This window comes from Rutilus rutilus, assembly GCF_951802725.1.
Source record: "Rutilus rutilus genome assembly, chromosome: 6".
In the NCBI taxonomy this organism is placed as follows: Eukaryota; Metazoa; Chordata; class Actinopteri; order Cypriniformes; family Leuciscidae; genus Rutilus; species Rutilus rutilus.
The window spans coordinates 11,053,459-11,074,024 of NC_140214.1; the positions used below are offsets into that span (position 1 = coordinate 11,053,459).

Genomic DNA, 20,566 nt, shown 5'->3' on the forward strand with positions numbered 1-20,566 from the left:
AAACGGGAGTGTTGACAGGTAAGTTACCTTAGCTCAGTTAGTAACCTATTGTAATTTACACAAGCGTTTTTCAAACCTGTCGGTCGCGCAAAGTTTAAACAGGTTCCTTCCAACCCTATGGTTCCAACTCAGCATCTCCAAAATCTACATCCATCGTCTGTCTTGTCGAGTGTTATTGTTCACCCTGACCGCTAGATGACAGAATTGCTAACTTACTTGAATATAAACGGAGGAACGAGAGCGCAAATTTGCCTCTGCTTCTTTGATAAAAAGCTACAAACATAGTTTAAAACATGTGCAAGGATTACATCGTGTTAGAGCTGTTCTTGTCGAAATGAATATTGAATGATTGTCCGGTTCTGGTGTTGCTCTGCTGGAATGTTTCAACGGAAAGGCCTGAAAACACAAGCACCAGTTCCTGCATATTCTGCAGCGTGTTCGTTTCTATAGCAACGCCTTAACACTACCGCGAGCAAGCCATGGTCCGCAGTAAGTGCTTTATTCTTTATGTGACGACTATATTTTTATAAATTATTTTAAGTAATCAGTTGTATATTATATACATCTTTAAATAAATAATATTTCTTCCCACACAAACTCTAATGGGATTTTTTTGTGTTTGCGGTTTAGCTGGTAAACTAACTAACGTTACTGTCTCTCTTCTGTTCAGTCAGTGAGGATCTGATCCGCCGCAGAGCAGAACACAATAATGGTGAGATCTTCTCCCTGGAGGAGGTTTCCCTCCATCAGCAGGACATCGAGAGGATCGAGCACATCCACAAATGGTGCAGAGAACTCAAAATCCTCTACTTACAAAACAACCTCATCCCTAAAATAGGTAATCTGACATTCCTGTACATATCAGTGGGAACACAGCAACTAGCGTTAAATAAAAGGCTGTTAATATAGTGTAACTTTGTTTCTGCAGAAAATGTTGGCAGACTAAAGAAGCTGGAATATTTAAATCTGGCACTGAACAACATCGAAGTCATTGAGAATTTAGAAGGTGACAGAATGTTTCATTGATTTTCTTTTCATTTTAACCTATTGCCAACAGTTTATATATTATACTTAATTTACTTAATTTTAGCAGTATATCTACATAGATTTATCATTTTAAAATGTAACTCTTTTTGAATGGTTTTGTTTGAAAGCATGGTGTGTTTTGTTGCAAATATACTCTAACCAGAAGATACTGTATGTGGTTTTTGTTTCACTCCAGTTCATGTACTCTATATGCGCATAGTAATATATTTGTGTTTATTTGTTTGTAGGCTGCGAGAGCTTACAGAAACTAGACCTGACAGTGAATTTCGTGGGAAAGCTGAGCAGTGTGGAGTCTCTGAAGCAGAACCTTCATCTCAGAGAGCTCTACCTGGTGGGAAACCCCTGTGCTGATTTTAACGGATACAGACAGTATGTGGTGGCAGTTCTGCCTCAACTACAGGTACAGTAGAGAGACATTTTTAGCCTCGTCCAATGAATGAATCAGTGGCGTGCAGTGGTGTTCTGAAATAAGGCAAAGTCCTTCGTTTTTTTAATGTTTTATATATATATAGGCTACTTAATGTTTTATTTATATAAATCAAATGTAAATTCAGGTCCCAGTTACACTTAATGTTTTCACATTGTTTTCTTCCTGGTTAAATAAACATTAACCTACATAAAAAAAAGAATCCAAATCAAATTCTATTTAGTATTTAATGTAATTAATGTTCTATTCATTAAAACCAAACATAAATCTCATCAAGATTCTAAAAGTTCTAAATAGTAACTAAAAGGCACAATTTAAACTATATTTTATTTGTATTTTAGATGTTCAGCTGTTCTTTTTAATAGTCAACTTATTTTCATCATTTATCAAGCTCGGTAAATCATAGACGAAGATGTTACCTACATTTAATTTCACCAAGCAGATTGCTCACTAAAAAAAACCCACAGTCATTATGGTTTCAGTACATTTCAAGTTTGAGATAAAGCAGTGATATCTAAATGGCTGAAATGTTTATTTACTTTTTAATTAGTCTTCCTAAACGGCATCATTTTGTTCATTCAGACCGATTCGCGAACACGCATGAAAACAAGAGGTGGGATTTATCGCACAAACCAATCACATCCAACCATAACCAATCATAGCGCGATGGAGGCATTGCCTTCTCTCACGTGACTTTCCCCATTCATTCTCAGTTACCCCCCACCAAAACCACTGCACGGTTTAGGGGGTCTGTTAAACGTCAATGGGCTCAGGGGAGGCACGAGAGACGCGGACTCTTGCTGTTACTTTACCTGCTGGTGTTCCTGTTGGACAGTGTTGCTTTAGAAAAACAAGTGATTTATACACTTATTTTGAGGAGGCACTGCCTCCCTTGCCTCCTCGGAGGAAACGCCCCTGGAATTAATGATTTCTTCTGTGCTTTGCAGTGGTTGGACGGGAAAGAAATTGGTCGAGCTGAGCGTATCCAGGCCCTGCAGGTACTGGATGCAGTCAGGAGACGCGTTTTAGAGCAGGAGGCAGAGTATTTAGAGACGAGAGAGAAGCAGAAGAGGAGTGGTTTGAAAGAGACCTCAACCATGGAAGAGCAGGAGCATCCTCAAATAAACCAGTGAGTGTCTTTAAGAGAGCTGAAGTTTGGAAAAGTTTGTACCCTGAAAATTACCTTTTAGAAATTAATTTAAGCAATATTTTTTTCTCAGCAATCAGGGTATAATTCACACAGTGGAAGGTACACACAAATTTTATACTAATTCACCCCAAAAATCCCCTTAGTAAAGCTTCTTTAAGAATGAAGCACCTGACATTGAGAATGTGAACGTACTATGGAGTTTTGGGTAAAACAGTGAGTGTTATCTGCTTTGTGCCTGTCCTGTGAGTTTTTCTCTTTAATTAGACTTAACTGCAATGATTTCTCACAGATCGCTCTCTGAGAACCAAAATGGGACCCATCAAAATCCAGAATCAAGCTCGAAGGCTCACACAGACGCAGAGGATAAGGAGAGGGAATTCTGGGAAAAGCCATGCGCATTCACACCAGAATCCAGACTAGAGACCCATCGCCATCTGGAGGACAAGAGGAGGGCCAATGAGAAAGAGAGGTACTTTGCTAACTAAGAAGGGGTTTAAATCACTGTAATGGTCTCTATATCTAATTATCACTGTGATGCCATTTCACAATCTTTACATTTTTATGAGATACAAAGAGAGAAAGACATTAAGCTTTTGAATGTTTTTGCTGTAAACGCCTTCACTTATAGCAGTCGATTCTTTCTACAGGGAGAAGCCTAAAACGAAAACCCCCAGAACTCTGATCACCGCAAACGGACGAGTGCTGAACGTCAACGAGCCAAAGTACACACACACACACACACACACACACACACACACACACACACACACACACACACACACACACACACACACACACACACACACACACACACACACACACACACACACACACACACACACACACACACACACCTACCTTGACTTTGTGTCCTAGTGGACAGATAAAACCTTTTTACCCATACTGTCAGAAATGGTGTAGCAATCATTTTGAATTTCTGATCTGAAAGGGTCAGGACTCATGTAAGTTTATTTAAACATTAAAAATTAAAATTCATCATTTTGAAATTGGACATTGCGTTACCATGGAAATGGTGCTGATAAACCTTTAAAAAACCTTGGGGCTCCCAAGGATTTTAAATCAAATCTTTTTCAAATCTTGACAAAACACTGTTGTATATTTGGCCACTGTTTTGTGATAGAAGTGATACTGTGACAGAAATGTATTAATTTGTCTCTGGGGAATGCATCAAAATCATTTCAGTGGAGTATGGGTGTCACTGGTGGCTATTTTTGTGATATCAACTTCAAATTTGGAACACAACTTGGTTAGACATATGGCTTTAATTTTGTTGCAATTCCAAAGCAAGTCCCAAAATATTTTGTAAAATATATATTTTGTATAAAAATGCTTTCACTTGCAGAGTGTCATCTGTAGAGTGTCTTCTGTAAAAAGAAGCCAACCGTAGGTCTGTTTTGCAAATTGTTCATTAATTACCACCATTTAAGCTCAGTGCATTTTCAAGTCTATGCTTAAAAAGGGGTGACAGTTAACAGGTTAAAAGAAACAAGCCAACATTCAAAACAAAATCCCAAAAACCCATGGAGAAAATACAAAATGCAAATGTCCAAACAGAGTTGTGCATGAGGTCATAGCTCAGTGAGGGTATGCAAACAGAAAAAAAATATTAAAAATGGGAATGATACATTTGAATTTTGTGCAATGATTGAATTTTGGCTAAATGAGACTAGGGCATGGAAGCCGTAAAAGCCCAACTGAAAACACAATTCTATTTATAGTGAGAATCAACAACATGTAAGATGGCTGAACTAGGACACAGGAAAGATATAGCCTATATCATAAATCTATATCAACAGAGCTCCACTCCAAGCAGCGACATGAATGAGGTCACACACATACTCAAACCCTACAGTAGCGGTTTGAGTTTGGATATAATTATTCAATCTGATCTCTGTCTGCAAGGTTGGACTTCAGTCTTACTGAGGACGAGAACAATTGCATGGTTCTGGATTTACATGTTTACAGGTACAGATACACTCGCCACAACATAACCAAGTCATGATTTAGCAGTATTACTTCTCTCTGAGTGAACTTCTGAGTGTATTTGGTCGTCATTTAGTAACTTTTCTCCTAACGGCACACACTCATGTTGCTCTCTTCTGTGCTGTAGGCACATGGACACCTCCCTGCTGGATGTGGATGTTCAGCCAACATATGTGAGAGTGACCGTCAAAGGAAAGGTAGATTATCCATCACTCTTTCTCTCTCTTTCCATCTCTCTCTCACTCTCATCTGATGAGTTTGACCTTTAAAGCTGATTAGCCAGCATTAAATCTACACTCTTTATTCTGCCTCATTTCCTCACAAATCTGCCGCAGACCAGCACAAAGTAACGGCTCTCGCTTCACCACACCCCAGATGTACATGTGTGTGTGACTCTCAGTATTGATGGAAATGAGTTTATGACTAGTTTATACTGTAGTTCACTTTTACAGTGGCAAGTGCTTGAAACCCCACATTAATTAAAGTGTATGTGTGTGTGCAGGTGTTCCAGCTGGTTTTGCCTGCAGAAGTGGCACCTGACAACAGCACAGCACAGAGATCCCAAACCACCGGCCACCTGCTCCTCACCCTGCCTCTGGTACGGCTGGTACACCTGAAACACTCCTCAAACACCTGATGTCTTTGAACATCATTTCCATTCCAGTTTTCATATATATAGGGGGTTTATTCCCTCAGTGACCATGTGTAATAAGTTCAATGAAACCTGATGATCTAAAAATCTCATTAAGCTTATATTCGACAAATAAAACAACTGATTGTCAGTATGTGCAGCATGAACTTCAGCAAGAGAAATCTCATAAAATCATAATATCTGTTAAAATGATCCCTTTAAACATAATCCCAGAACTATGCCATAATATAGTTAGCTGAGAAAGCTGACATGTCCAGTGGTGTGACGTGCTGTACATTTAAAATTAATTATTGAATGCAAAAATATACTTAAAAATGTTGCAAGATGCAAAAAACGGTGACCATTCACAGCACTACAAACCTTTTCTTATATATTTATGTACACTAGCTCACCATGACTGCATTTACTTACAGTGAAAACAGTAATATTGTGAAATATTATGACAATTTAAAATACCTGTTTTTAGGTTTGATATATGAAATTTATTCCGGTGATGCAATGCTGAATATTTAGCAGCCATTACTCCAGTCTTCAGTGTCACATGATCCTTCAGAAATTATTCTAATATGATGATTTGCCGCTCAAGAAACTTATTATCACTGTTAAAAACTGTGGTGTTGCTTAATAATTTTGTGGAAACTGATAAATTTTTTCCAGGATTCTTTGATAAATAGAAAGTTCAAAAGAACAGCATTTATTTGAAATAGAAATCTTTTGTAACATTAAAAAAAAAAATATATATATATCTTACTGACCCCAAACTTTTGAATGGTAGTGTAATGTTTAACCTAACATCCAAAAAAAAATATGGTTCATGTCAACTACCCACTTGAAGTGCAGTGAAACTGGAATGGGAACCTAAAAAAACGGTTGTATAAAGGTGCCTGCTAACAGCTTTCTGAAAGTCTGGTTAAATGATCAGTTCATTTACTAGTGTTTTTTTTTTTAGTAGATACGTTTTTTTATACATATCTAGACTGTGTAAAACTAGCCTGTGCCTTAAAATATATCTGATATATTTGTGTTTATTTTCTAGGCACATGGACAGATAAAACCAAAGAAACCCACAGTAAGGCCGACCAGTGTTACCAGTAACCAGAAAACAAAGAAAGAGCCCAGGTAATTCAGTTGCAGTTCAGCTGCCTGTCTATGTGAATGTGTGTGTCACATACACACATCTGTATTCATGTCTTAATATTATGATCTTGATCTTTATACCACTCCAGACCAAATAAATGTAACCTTGGTCAGTATCGGGTTAGTTTTTAGGGGAGAGGGGGAGAGGGGAGAGGGGGGAACTGTCATCGCCAGTGGCCCATGCATATCGACTGTCACTAAAAATCAGTGGTAACACGTGAGGAAATGCTAGATTTTTTTAATAGCTGGAAAAGTTAAAGTCTAATGAAATACACGGACACCTTATTTTTGTCCTTTCAAAAGTAACTGCTACATATATTAGCCTACAGTAATCATAATTGTATTTAAAACATATAAATTGTTTCTATACACACTATAGATGCATATATTTGAAAATAATAAATTTTCCGAAAAAAAAAAAAAAAAAAGTTCCGTACATAGCCTAGATCTACGCGCCCCCTAAACCCACATAATAAAGATGGACAGTGACAGAAATTTTCACAAATGAAGCATACGTTCCATACAATTGAGGTATTATCGAAATATCTAAATTTTAACGAGTGATTATTTAACAAAAGGCAAGTAAAACGGTCAGGGTTACATTTTAGACACACACACAGACACACACACACCTCTGAAGCAATAGAAAAGTCCTCGGGACCGCATCACTAGACGCAACCTCCATTGACCATCATGAGTTCATCCCTTTTCAACAATTTAGACTTTGTCTCTTACCAGTCTCAGCTTACGCCACTTCAGTTCTTTTGATGATTCCAGTGGTGTCTCTCTTGGGCCCCTGCGGTCGGCCCCTCTCTCTCAAGTTTGCGAGGTAGGGCTGGAACTACTCAGTCCAGGTGGCCAAACACCGTCCGCTCTCGGGTCCAAGAGACACATCCAAGGAATCCTGCCGACTACGCCAAATTGTAGTGGCAAACAATTTTACATCACTGAATAAGAGACAAACAGGTATCAATTGTCTTTAACAATAATTTATTCCCTTGCAAGGAAAGGTCAACAGTCATACAGTCATTACAAAGTGCCTGCAGAGTGTGACAACGAGTGGGGGGTATCCTTCATTCTTTATAGTTGTTCCTCCCCCAAGGTTGTTTTCCCGAGGCTACATCAAGATACATCTTAGCCATAACTAACATATTGTTTAGATTTGTCTATTATACTTAATCATATTACACCCTTGAATGGAGACTCTCTGTCTCGGTCATACATTGTCACATTAACTTTTGTCCGGTCATATACAAGGACATACACATACATATATTAATAAGAATATGTAGTAACACTACATTCATCTGATTATCATCATATTTCTAAGATTCTATGAATATAAGAAAATGCAAACATATAGAACATATTAAATTTCTGCCACAGTGTACAAGGCCGAAGTCCACCATTCTCCCGTTGAATGGTTGCTACACACACAGAGTTTAGATGTGTCCGTGGTTGATGGCCAACCAACCGCCCGCAGCCAGAGTCTAGCCCGGGCAGCATCGCGGGGAAAGATGCACTGGAACTTTTGCACCACGAAACCAAACGCGCGTCCCATCATTGCTCTCTCATCTACTACGCGATATCACAGTTTGATATGTCTGTCATTGGAAAGTTCCACGTGGTGTCATGAATAATTAAGAGCAAGTGTCTTCTCATTGGATAAGAAAATTCTGGATAAGTGCTCTGCCACGTCATAGCCTGTGACGATGAAGATTTTAAACCCGGAAGATGAAAATAGCGGGAAAAAACTAAAATTTAACCATTTTCCCCCTACTATTAAATCTAACAGATGCTAACATTGTCTTCAATGGTGTTCAACACACATACCTCTGTTAAAATCTCAGACAATTTGGTTTAGGGTTTCATGACCCTTTAAAACAGAATTCTGCAAAATAACTTATGTATTCCACTAAAAAATAAAAATCTGGCATTCATATGACATGAGGGTGAGTGAGATGGTGGCAGTGTTTTCATTTCTGGTTGAACGATCCATTTAAGATGACAAGAATCGAAGTTGTGTCCTTGAGCAAAACACTCAACTGCAGGTCACTCCAGGGACACTGAGCTTCTCATTAGGAATGTGGCTTTAGAGCTAAGTTTGCTAAAAGACTAAATTGCAATATATACACACATACACGCTTATCTGTCTTATAATTGATCTCTCTTTATAGACCTCCCTCTCGTCCTCTAGTTTTATCTCTGCAGTTCACAGCAGCAGGGCTTGTGGGGTTCACTTTCACACAGAACAATATCCCTTGTGTGTGTGTGCACGCACGCCTAATGGGTCTTAATGCCTGTTTGCATTAACCCGTGTGGCTGTGGAATTAGTTCGATGACTTTAAGGTTTCATTCCATTGTGCGATCATGTGTCTGTGTGTGTCCTTCAGTCGCTTTATCAGCGCAGTAAGTGAACACCAGGGTATAACATTAAAGACCTAATAAAAATGCAAAGAAGATGCAAATAAGCCAGTTACTGTCATTCCCCTCACAAACACTTACTCTTCCGCTCTGACTTCATCCTGATGGATGACATTATCCGAACCTGATTATTACTCCTGACCTCCTGACACACTGTGCGAGGTCAGATGCTCTTGCTCTCACATACACACAAACGCTCGTGTTATTATTTACTGAGACCCTCAGGTCATACACACACTAACACACCTGTGCTTGTGTTCCTGCCCCTGAGGAAATCATTGCACTTTCTGTAAATCATCTGTGTGTGTGATAATGTACCCGCCGAGGCACTGATTGGCTCTGAAACTACAATGTAATTGCACACTATCTGTAATTCAGAGTCCAATCAGGTTTCAGTTGCCGCACTAATTAAATTTTCAGTGATTCATTCTTAAACCATGAAAGAGGTGCAAGTAGAGATAAAAAGAGGGACTCTAATACTGTACTATAAATAACATACTGTATTAGTGTTATTGTGTAGTCAAATAATTAAGCAGAAATTGTCCTGGATCGTACTAGCAAACAGTTTAAATATAGCCCTACTGTGCGCTGAAGACACAAGTCTTTCAGTTTGAGTCCACAGCATATCAGGGCTGATTTCGATGGTCATTTTGATGGGCGGGCATCATACTGGGATTTGTGTTTCTATGCAAGTAAAACGTGATGATGTTGTCATGGTGGACAGCAGTAGTGTATTAATGGGCATTTATCAGCTTACCTCACTGCTTACTACTTTTCAAGCAGTGACTAAACGAGCCCTTTCTCATTATGCGTTCTTGTCTGTACTTGCGGACTTGTGAAACTTCATCATTCGCTGCCCAAGTGCTGTTCCAATTCAAAGTTCACAGCTAGCCAAGTACAGTTAAAATCCCTGGATGTGTTCTTGCTCTACCTCTTTTATCGAGGATGCATCAGGAGGTAACTTGTGCAAACTTGAGACAGCCAGATATCCCAAAATGCATCTCGCACCAAACAGCAAGCGTCAATGGCGGAGGAGAAAACCTGCATATTTAAAAAAAATTCTACTGCCATTGTGTCACGAAATGTATGTTTGTTTAAAGCTCATATCTGCGGTTTATTCTGGGCATTCAAAACTCATGCACCTCGGCTAGACCTTCTAACATTTACCATTCACCCATACAGCCTGTTTTGTCTGAAAAGTCATTTGAGAGTTTTATAGATTAAGATTATGCAGTCTCTTACGTAACTTTTTTTTTCTTTAGAATATGGTGCACTGATAGTCTGGCTATCACCAGACCAAGCTCAATCTTTTAAGATTGAACATTAGTCTGGGGAGTCTGCTCTGTATTTTCTACTGCACAAGAGGCGTGATCAATGGGCATAGTTCAAATGACTCTGTACGCAATTGGATAGTCCTTCAACCAATCAGACCAATGATCCAGGTGACATACTTTGCAGCGAAAACTCCAGGCAGGAAACGTGTCAAGAAACATGTTGGTTTGGAGCATTGATCAGTGTTTTGCATAAGCAGCAATGGCATAGAGCGATTTTTGCAGGTTGTGCAAAAAAACTTATTTTACACCCACTCGAGCGATTTGTTTGCTAAACTAAAGAAGCCATTGAGCATAGTCGAGGGGTTAAAGGAATTGGATTGGATTAAACCCGCCAATAGCGCGCAAGGTGGATAAGCCAGTTTGTGATTGGTCCCCGCAAATTTGTAACGGAAGCAGGATAGAAGAATGTACAGGTTTTACCCAGTCTAGAGCACTGATGAATCACAATAAGAACTAGGACATTTATTCATGAAGTAAACAGGGTCAAATTTGTCATATAGGGTGTGTCTTTGTGTTGGATGGGATTTAGCAAAGAGCAGGTGGGGAAACTGACCAATTTTGCAGGGATTGTGCTGACTGAACAGTTAGGCTAGAGTTATAGACTAATAAATTCTTAAAATACAACAAAACGGCAATCTCAGACAGACCTGTCTCTCTGCAGGGCAGCGCCAGGGCGTGAATTATTGGAGGTGGATCCCGGTCTGGCTGGGATTCTGGCCAACATTGTTCCCCAAGGAAAGGAGTCTTCCCACAAGCCCCTGCAACTCTCACAGCCTCACCAGCATTGTGGCGTCGAGGAGAGGCCAGTGTCAAAGGACTTTTTAGATGATCCAGAAGTGCCTCCACTTATGTGAACGAGAGAGAGAGAGAGAGAAAATGATATGAAATGACACAGCAAGTGAGCATAAGCGTAATCTCCCTCTCTGCTGAGCTTGTGGAACCGTGCGTGTGATGAAATAATGTGAGATATATTTAGCACTCTTCATTAGACGTATAGTTAAGCAGATGAGTAATTGTCAGTCTCATTAAAGCTCGCTGAATATTTCACTGCTACAGATCCTTCACTATCAATGTGTTCTCACTCTCTCGATCAAACACACTCACTCAGATACTCATTTATTGACTTACAGTCATGTCTGTCTGATATAAAGGAGGAGATGTCTCTTATGCCATGTCTATAAAAAATGCCTGTTTTGGTGTGTTTTTCAGGATGTGTGAAAATGTATTACTTGCGCTGTTTCTGGCCTCTGGCCTACTAATTTAAATTGTCATTTGTTTCTAGCTATTAGTAGTCATAGCATCATTACAATTAAAATGATTTAACTTTTCTAAAATAGGCCATGCAAAGTGAACTTTTAATTGACCTTGTTATTCACAGCAGCGCTGTGGGGGGAATTTCAAAGGGAATGAAAGCGAGGCTGTGATCTCTTCAGTGGGTTATACTGGTAATTGATGTGTTTTTGGATTGTTCTGCTGACGAAACGCTGCCAAAAATAACTTTCAAAGAGATTTCCGTAAACAAAAAAACCCAGACAATATGAGTTGTGGAAAATGATACACGATCTAGGAGCTTTATAGCCTACATCCCTTTTTTTTTTTTTTTTTTTTTACAGTGGATTCCATTGAAAATATAGTAGGCCTAAGTCTACCCCTCTCAGCCTCGCTTTCATTCCTGTCATATCGCTGCTCTGAATAAGGTCTATGTCAATGAGTTTCCATTTGAAAATAAACTGCCAAAGCCAATTAGTCTGTGGTTAATAAGCATTATGAGGTGACACAGTTTCAGAGCTGCACACTTTAAAGAAATGACTACTTCTTTTCAGCAATAATGCATTCAATTAAACAGTTAATAGTGAGAGTGAAGACTTTTTACATTGTTACAAATTTTTTTTCCAAATGAATGCTGTTTCTATTCATCAAAAGTCTTTGAAGGTAAATACTGTTTTGTGTGTGTGTGTTTGTGTGCTGAAGAGGTCAGATGTGTAACTGCCAACAGATGAGCTCATTTCTCTGCAGTATTTCTATTTTCAGGAAAGCAAGAAGATATACTCACCCTATAGTTCACACTCCTTACAGCTCACACACACACACACAAGGTCAAACACACATCACAGTACACAGGCTTTCTTTATAGCTCACACTCTGGGTCAGCAGCAGGTATGTACCTTTCCTCAGTGTTTAAGTGTTATTCTCCAGGATTATGCCTGGGTCTTTTCCACTGCTGCTTTATGAGTGTAAAAGTGAATTATCGATATGTGCAGATGGGCTGTGCTAGTTTCATTTCCACCTTTATTAAAAACTCCTGTCAGCAGATGAGTAATTTACCGTACTGCTGACATTTAAACAGCCCTGTGCTGTTCTGGACTAAATCTTATAAAAGCCATTTCAGAGACGCTTCGCTTCAATGGAGTAAACAGATTACACTTCAAAGAGCAGTATTTAGAGATTATTTTAATTCATTCCTTTCAGGCTAACCAGATTCTATAAAAATACAGTGGGGGCCAAATGTCTTAGCTTGTATTTTGATTTTCTAATGTAACAACGACCAACATTTTCTTTACAAATTATATTATCAGCACACAACCATTTAAGTGAAAAGTTTAATTGGAAATTTAGCACGAATGTCTCATGCCTTAAGGTGCAGTAAGTGATTTCTGAGAAACACTTGATATTTGAAATCAAGCCAAACATACACACCCCTCCCTTCATTGCTCCGCCCCCAAAATGCACAAGATTTTGCGCAATGCAAGACTGGATGTCTCTTTATCATAGCTTGAAGCAAAGCAAAATAACACTTTATGAAAAATAAAGCAAAAATGACAAACGAACATCAAGAAAGTACAAAAAATAAACATACAAGTGTATATACAAGCAAGAGTTGTTTGTTGCCAGCAGCTTCAGACAAACAATGACACCCAAAACTGTCCTGTTACTATAGCTTACATTACAACAACAGCATATCTTGGTTCTGTGAAACAGCTATTACAAAGTTACTCACGTATGAAGTAGACACAACAACGCAACCGTGGGATCCGGTTTCAGGCCTTCCATAGAAACCCGCCCTCTTCAGTCCATTATGTCTCTCCTGACATTAAAGAGTTTTATAGTGTTAAATTTTTTTTTTGTTCTTTTACACTTTCTATTTGTCATAGCTTACACAAACATATTCAGCAGCAAAACTGTTTTCAACATTGACACTAAGTAAGGGATAATCCACAGCTAACTGTGAATGAAACGATTTTCACGAGTTCACACTTACAAATAAGTCCGATAAGAATAAATGGTGTGCGTATTTGCCGTGCCGTCCCCGAGGAGAGGGCTCCGGGCTCGGTATTTGGTCCGAACCCACAGTACTCCCAGAGTTTGTTAGATCTAGCAGTTAGATAATGCTGTGTGCGAGTGACGTATGTGTATGTGCGCTTCAATGAAAACAGCGCATTAATATAGAATGGTGATAAAACTGATTTGGAATAACCTGTGCATTAAACGGTTTTATACCATGGTCTGCCTGAAAAGGTGTGCAATAAAACCGTTTAATGCACAGGTGCACATACTCGCAAATGGAGAGAGTGGAGTAACAGAAATAGGAGCACAGAAACGTATCAACACTGCCCTGCAACTTTTAGTAATAGCAAGTAACAGTATTATAGCATGGTGACATGTTACAATGTTGAGTTTTGATCCAAACCATCATTTTGGTTGAGATTGACATTTCAATGTTTAAAGTGTGTTGGATCAGCATTGAAATTTTGATGAAAGCCAACAGCGCATGGGTGGAGACAGTGACATTGAACTAACAGTGATTTGTAGTTGATGAGCACAAGATCATTCAGGCATGTATCTCTGCAGAACACTAGTGGGTGTTTCTCAATCAGTGGGGCGTTTTCATACCACAATGTGCATTTTCAACCGCTTTACCCGATTTGCTCTAATCCACTGCGGGCTTGGTTTAGGGGTGGGCCTTCATGATTTTAGCAAATTAGATTAGTTATTAAAGTGTTTGAATAAAGCATCTATTTTTCTACATTCTTAAAAAATGCACCTTGCTTTAGTAAAGTTTGTTAGGAATTTCCTGAATAAAGTTCTAATGTCATTTGACAGATTTCTTGAAGTGCAGAGACATGAACATGAGCAAGAATGTTACACTGCAAACATAGCCCATGTCTTGCATTCATCAATGCTTGCATGTAGAGCACATTGCTCCTTTAGTAGGAGTGAAGGCAGATGAAGATGGACAATTAAAAAAAGAAGAAGAAAAAAAAAGAGAAGCACCCTCCTGATAATGCTGACATTGATTATACACTGAGTTGTTGTCGACAGCATAATCACCTGACCTGGGACTTGATGATATCCTGTGCCTTATCACTGCTTAGTCAGGTAATCATTCATATTCCTGAATCTGTATTAAATTTGAGAAATGCAACTGATTTCCGTTCAGTTTAGCTTGTTTCCACTGAAACACAATAACAAAAAACATATTGTGTTAATGAAAGTGACTGACATGGCTATTTTGTGATATTTAAAGAGATTAAGGTCTACATAAGGTGAATCTGCAGCTTCAAAGGGATTGTTCAGCCCGAAATGAAAATTATGTAATCATCTATTCACCCTCAAGTTGTTCCAAACCTGTATGAATTTCTTTCTTCTGCTGCACACAAAAAGAAGACAGAGTGAAGAATGTTGGTAAGTTGATGATCCATGGTATTTATTTCCTTCTATGGAAATCAATGGCCACCGTCAACTTTCTGGTTACCAAAATTCTTTACAATATCTTATTTTGTGTTCAACAGAAGAAAGAAACTCATACAGGTTTTGAATTACTGTATGTATGACAACTGAATCGACTTGTTCTTGATCATGCTTTCTTTTTCAGATTTCAGAGAACCCAAAGGAAAAGAGGCAGTAGTCTGATGTAAGACAGATTTTTTTAAACCTGAAACATTGGACCACCTGTAGTTATGACAATGCTTTTGTCCTATTTCTTCCCCTTTCTTTTTTAAAGAATGATATTTTAATATATTTTTGTAATTGATTGATTGAATAAAATAAATTGACTCAAATGCTGGAAAGGTGCCAGGTTTTCGCCAAATTTTGAAATGGGCAGGAATTCGTTGACGCACCACTTCGTTGAAGTGTAGTTGAAATATTAATGTTGTTTCAACATTAACTTGGTACATCAGATGGCAACATTGTTTGACATTCCTTTTCAGTTGTATTTTCAGTGTCTCATCAAAACGTATTTAGAATCAACTTCACATTGTAACATTGATCAAACCATCAATCAAAGATTTGACTGATCAAAGATTATTTTTGTTAATTTCAGTGTTAATTCAACAGCAGTGATGTAGATTCAACATCATAGTGTAACGTGGATCAGGGGCGCGGGAAGAGGTTTTAGGTTGGGGGTGCTGATTTTTTTTGGGGGGGGGGGGGGGGGCGTCACCACTTTTGAATAAGAAACAATATCAAGACTATAAAACTCGTCAAATCTCCGCGAATCACAACAAACTTATCAGTGAGAACACTTGTTCAAATAGCACACACTTAAACCTGACTGCACATCACATTTTTGACTTTATTGATTCTGCTTTTATTCGTAACGCAATGGACCGGTCAACGGGACATACATTAATCCTTAAAGGATGGGACTTTATGGGACATTTGCACAAAAATAATAAATAACTTACCGTAGCCTATTTTATAAAAAGTCGCTCCAGAGTCGCATATCAGTCAAAAAATGCGTCACGAGGAAGAAAAAACATATAGGCCTAGCTTAAGTCGCACTGGACTGAGTCGCATTTTTTTAGAAATTTATTTCACAAAAAAAAGAAACAAAACATGTTACAGACAGTTCTCTGTTACGGACGTGAGCGCTCTAAAGCGGCACTAAACGAATGTTTTAAAACTTTCACAGAGACCTCAATCTGAAAGCACAAATCCTGTCTTTAAATTTAATTTCGTTTTGTATTAATTGTATCTTAATTTTAATCGATGTTTCATCAAAAAATTGTCTGGTTTTAATAAATAAGAAGGCTATTAGAAAATAGATAATCAGGACACGGAGGCGCTGGCGAACCTGGAGCTCGTCTCATAATGAACCGAAACTCAGCGTAGGCCTATAAGGTAGCCTATTGCCTCAGAGACCTGGCTGAGACATATAGATAGCTTGAAATGTCTACTTTTAAGCAGAACAATTCAAAACGAAAGAAAACAGACTGCGCTGCTTATGTACGCCTAATTCGTATGAAATGTGCATTTCTCTCTGGCGCTGCGAAGATCGCGATTCGTCAACTTCATGGCTATAGCCAAATTGTCTCTGCTATAGCCCACACTGACATAAAAAAATAACTGTTTTATTATTAAACAATTAAAATGTCTCCTGCTATATTTTATATATTTGCCTGTTCCTTACAAGACACTAACAGTGGGGTTTTTGACTGTGTTTTTTATTTATTTATTTATTTTTGCAGCTGCGGACAAATTCTTTCGACACACACACACAATAGGCCTACACTCTGCGCTTATGTTTTAAAAACATAATTTAACATATATAACAATTTTTAAATAGCCCACTTAAGGTGTTTATTACAAATAAATGACTAAATGCTAAAAATGAATACATTTTAATGAACTAACATATGCATTGCATTTACAATTCTGTGAAAACAGGGGGTGCTGCAGCACCCCCAGCACCCCCACTTCCCGCGTCCCTGGTGGATTCAACAATATTACCATTTATTATTTTTGTTAATTTCAATTGATTCAGCATCCGTGATGTAGAATCAATCAAAGTGTAATGTTGATTCAATAGCATTACCATTGATTTTTTGTTCAACATAGTTTCAACATCAACTGAGGGTGCAAAAGTGATGTTGATAAAATATCACTTTGTAATGTTGAATCAATACCATTACCTTTGATTTTTGATTGAAAACTTAACATTTCTTCACCATTAACTGAGGGTGCAAGAGTGATAAGCAACATTAATGAAATGCAATAGCGTTGACGCATCAATACTGACGGTGCGTGCGCGTGCCCACTGGCACGGTGCGAGCGGAACGATCGTTTTCAATTCATTCCGCTCGCGCAGTGCATTTTGGGATTGACAGCGGACCGGAGGAAGCGTTGAGGGCGACCGAGAGCGTCAAAAGGTTGGGCAGTTTTTATCGACTTTTTTCGACTTTATGCAAATATCAAGCGAAAAACGAGGGTTTTCGGGATGTGACGTCTATCTTGAGAGTTTAAAAATCTGCAAATTGTACAGGAGTTTATGCTGTATCATGTATCATGTGACACTGAAGACTAAAGTAATGATGCTGAAAATTCAAGATTTGCCATCACAGGGATAAATGACATTTTAAGATATATTTAAACAGAAAACATTTATTGTAAATTGTAATAATATTTCATAATTGTGACAGACTGAAGAGGTAGATAATAATAATACACCGCAAACAGGCCGGAACAAATATGTTAATGCAGAGGTGACCGGACAAAGAACTCAAGACACAAGAATACTATAACAAATCAGGTGATAAACTAGACACAGCTGAAACAAACAAACTCATAATTACGGTGACCATGGTAACAAAGGAGTGGTGGGAAAATCAAACAAAGCGAAACCAAACAAAAAATCCATGAACAAAAAAAAACTGGACATAATTGTGACCGCAACAGCATTTTCCAGTTTTTACTCTATTTTTGTATAACAGAAATGCAGCGTTGGTGAACCCAAACTTTATCATAACGTTTCTGTGTTTTCTTCTTTGTTTAGACTTTTAATTCTCTTTTTTTTTAGATTTAGAATTTTTGTATTACGCTAAATATTTGCTAAATATTGTGTGTCTTGAGTGTTTGTCAGACAATTTCTTAACTAACCCTTTAGTAAAAAGCACTATAAAAATGTTCAGTAAATTGTTTGAAATGTGTACTGCATATGCTTTTCACAAAGGTTAATTATGTTCCAGATGTGTTACTTATTGTCCTAATGTATCCAATGGGAATTTTAGGGTTTTGAAAATGTTGCGAATGAATAAAACATTATGATTTAACCCAGCAGCTGGACATAGACTGAATTATTCACCCCCTGTCAACCTGACAAAGATGCTCTTTTCTTTCTCTCCTCCCGTCTCTTCAGCTCCCCTGGCTCTGCTGTTCCTCCAATCTCTGACAAGGAGAAGATGCCGCCTGCTCTTGACTTTCCAAGAGCCTAACTTTAAAGTTAGTTCATTTTTGATGTTACTTCACTTTTATTGATCGGTTTGTCTTTTTCATCCCAGCTTTTCTCGTCCTCTCTCTCTCTCCTCCATTTCTTTCTGTAGCCGTAGGATCCTACTCTCCCGAGGGATGTGTATGTCAGAGCGTGGTGTCACAGGCTCTCTGAGCTGAACTATGGCCGTTCTGTGAAGCTCTAAGGTTAACGGCATCTCTCCTAGCTGCTTGACATCATGAGCACTTAAATTTATGGCTTATAAATCATACAAATTTATGGCTGTAATCTGGTTGTGTTCATAGAAAGAGGAATTAAGAAAGCCTGCATCTACTTCAACTGCTTCATCCCAAAAGAGAACTGGGACTGAATTTGATTTTGATATGGATGACTGCACTGGATAAGCAGAGTAGAGAAGGCCAAAGATAAAGAGATTCATGATTGTGCTTTGATTTACAAGTATGTTCCCATGATGCACTGGGGTCACCTTAGAGTGTCCCATAAAGCTGTGTATTTAAGCAGCACCTTTCAGTTTTTGAGTTTAACAATGTGAATTTACACCTTTGTGGATGTGTGTGTGTGTGTGTGTGTGTGTGTGTGTGTATGTGTCCTGGTAAACCCTACGTTATGGGGACAAAATGTCCCCACAAAGATGGCAATATCCAAAATTCTTGTCCATGAGGAAAACAGTTTATAAATCATAAGTGATGTTTTTTGAAAATGTAAAAATGCAGAAAGTTTTCTGTGATTTGGTTTAGGGTTAGGGGATAGAATATACAGTTACAGTATAAAATCATTATGTCTATCGAATGTCCCCATAAAACATGAAAACACAATGTGTGTGTGTGCTTGTTTGTGTGGTCCTGGTAATGGGGACAAACATGGAAACCCCACATATTTGTGTGTGAGTGTGTGTGTGTGTGTGTGTGTGTGTGTGTGTGTTTCTATTCCGGTGGGGACTTCAACCTGAATGCACACAGACTCATGGGGACTCGTGTCACTGTGGGGATCTAAATTGAGGTCCCAATGAGGAAACAAGCTTATAAATCATACAGAATGAGTTTTTTTGAAAATGTAAAAAGGCAGAAAGTTTTCTGTTATGGTTAGGTTTAGGGGTAGGGTTAAGGGGATAGAATATACAATTTGTACAGTATAAAAACCATTACGTCTATAGAGAGTTTGTGTGCGTGTGTGTGTGTGTGTATGTGAAAAAGAGAGGTAGTTCAGCAGCCATCTTGACTAGCCCTGTATAATGCATCTGAATTCAGCAGAGAGCGGTTAGATACTCCCACCGCAGTAGAGTCTAAACAACACCCAACAAAGAGGTTAAAAAAAGCATCCTCATGGAAAACAGTCAACTTTAAATAAGACAGCACGCATACTGTAAAACTCCTGTGTGTGTTGACTATTCTCATCTGCTCTGATGTGTGAGATTTGAAACCTAAGAAACTTTATTCTCAGAAAGAGTGTAAATCTCATTAATGATAAATGAAATCCTGAGAAATGCTTCACTGTGGGATTCTCGGATTCAGTTTCAGATTAGAGTGCTTTATTGCAGTGTTTCCCAACCTTTTTTTGTCTTTTGTACCTCCACAACCCCATACAGTATAAGGTTTAAGGTATGAGATAAAAAGAAACCTTGAGTTATGTTTAGCAAATTTGTGGTGCCTTTACCCTCTAATTCTTTACACGCACAAATACAAGGCGTCTGCAGATTCAGGTCTGTCAGTGTTAGAATTGAGCAGAAATTAGAGAGGGGCTTCTGGGACATGAGATGCGGTGAAAGGAGGAATTTACACAGCAAAGCAAAGAGAGTATAAAACAAGGGAGGGGGAGATACATGTCACTGCAACCGTCTAATGCTGAGTAGACTTAGGTGCAGTTCTTGCACTGAGGTTTTAGCTCTTAGTTTTTATCATTTTTAAACTAAAAATACCTATACTGATGTTTCATTTTCTTCCATATAGACTAGCTTTCTGATTGGATGACAGCTACAGTCTGTAACGGTGTAACGGTTCAAATTACTCACGGTTTGGTTTTTATCACGGTTTTATAGGCGCTATGTTCAGGGGGGAAAAGGACTTCTGTCAAATAAAAATAAAGAAAATAAGAAATAATCAAACTACAAGCAACAGCACCAATAAATACAATAGAGCAAAGATACAAATAAAATAAACAGCGC

At 38.4% G+C, this 20,566-nt stretch overlaps 1 protein-coding gene across 1 annotated transcript; it reads left to right on the forward strand.

Moving 5' to 3' along the window:
- The first annotated feature begins 403 nt into the window (after positions 1-403).
- Positions 404-12,014, forward strand: dnaaf11 (dynein axonemal assembly factor 11). The gene is made up of 12 exons (XM_084410738.1): positions 404-489; positions 671-838; positions 929-1,006; positions 1,275-1,447; positions 2,422-2,603; positions 2,914-3,093; positions 3,272-3,346; positions 4,548-4,610; positions 4,756-4,825; positions 5,131-5,226; positions 6,317-6,399; positions 10,837-12,014. The coding sequence occupies exons 1-12, from the start codon at positions 480-482 to the stop codon at positions 11,027-11,029; spliced, it is 1,371 nt and encodes a 456-aa protein (XP_084266864.1). The 5' UTR covers positions 404-479; the 3' UTR covers positions 11,030-12,014.
- The last annotated feature ends 8,552 nt before the right edge of the window (positions 12,015-20,566 follow it).

Bases quoted from the DNA above. Each gene is read 5' to 3' on its own strand.
- dnaaf11 (XM_084410738.1), top strand. The intron at 1,448-2,421 runs GTACAGTAGAGA...TGTGCTTTGCAG, and splicing joins CAGTTCTGCCTCAACTACAG to TGGTTGGACGGGAAAGAAAT. The intron at 2,604-2,913 runs GTGAGTGTCTTT...GATTTCTCACAG, and splicing joins GAGCATCCTCAAATAAACCA to ATCGCTCTCTGAGAACCAAA.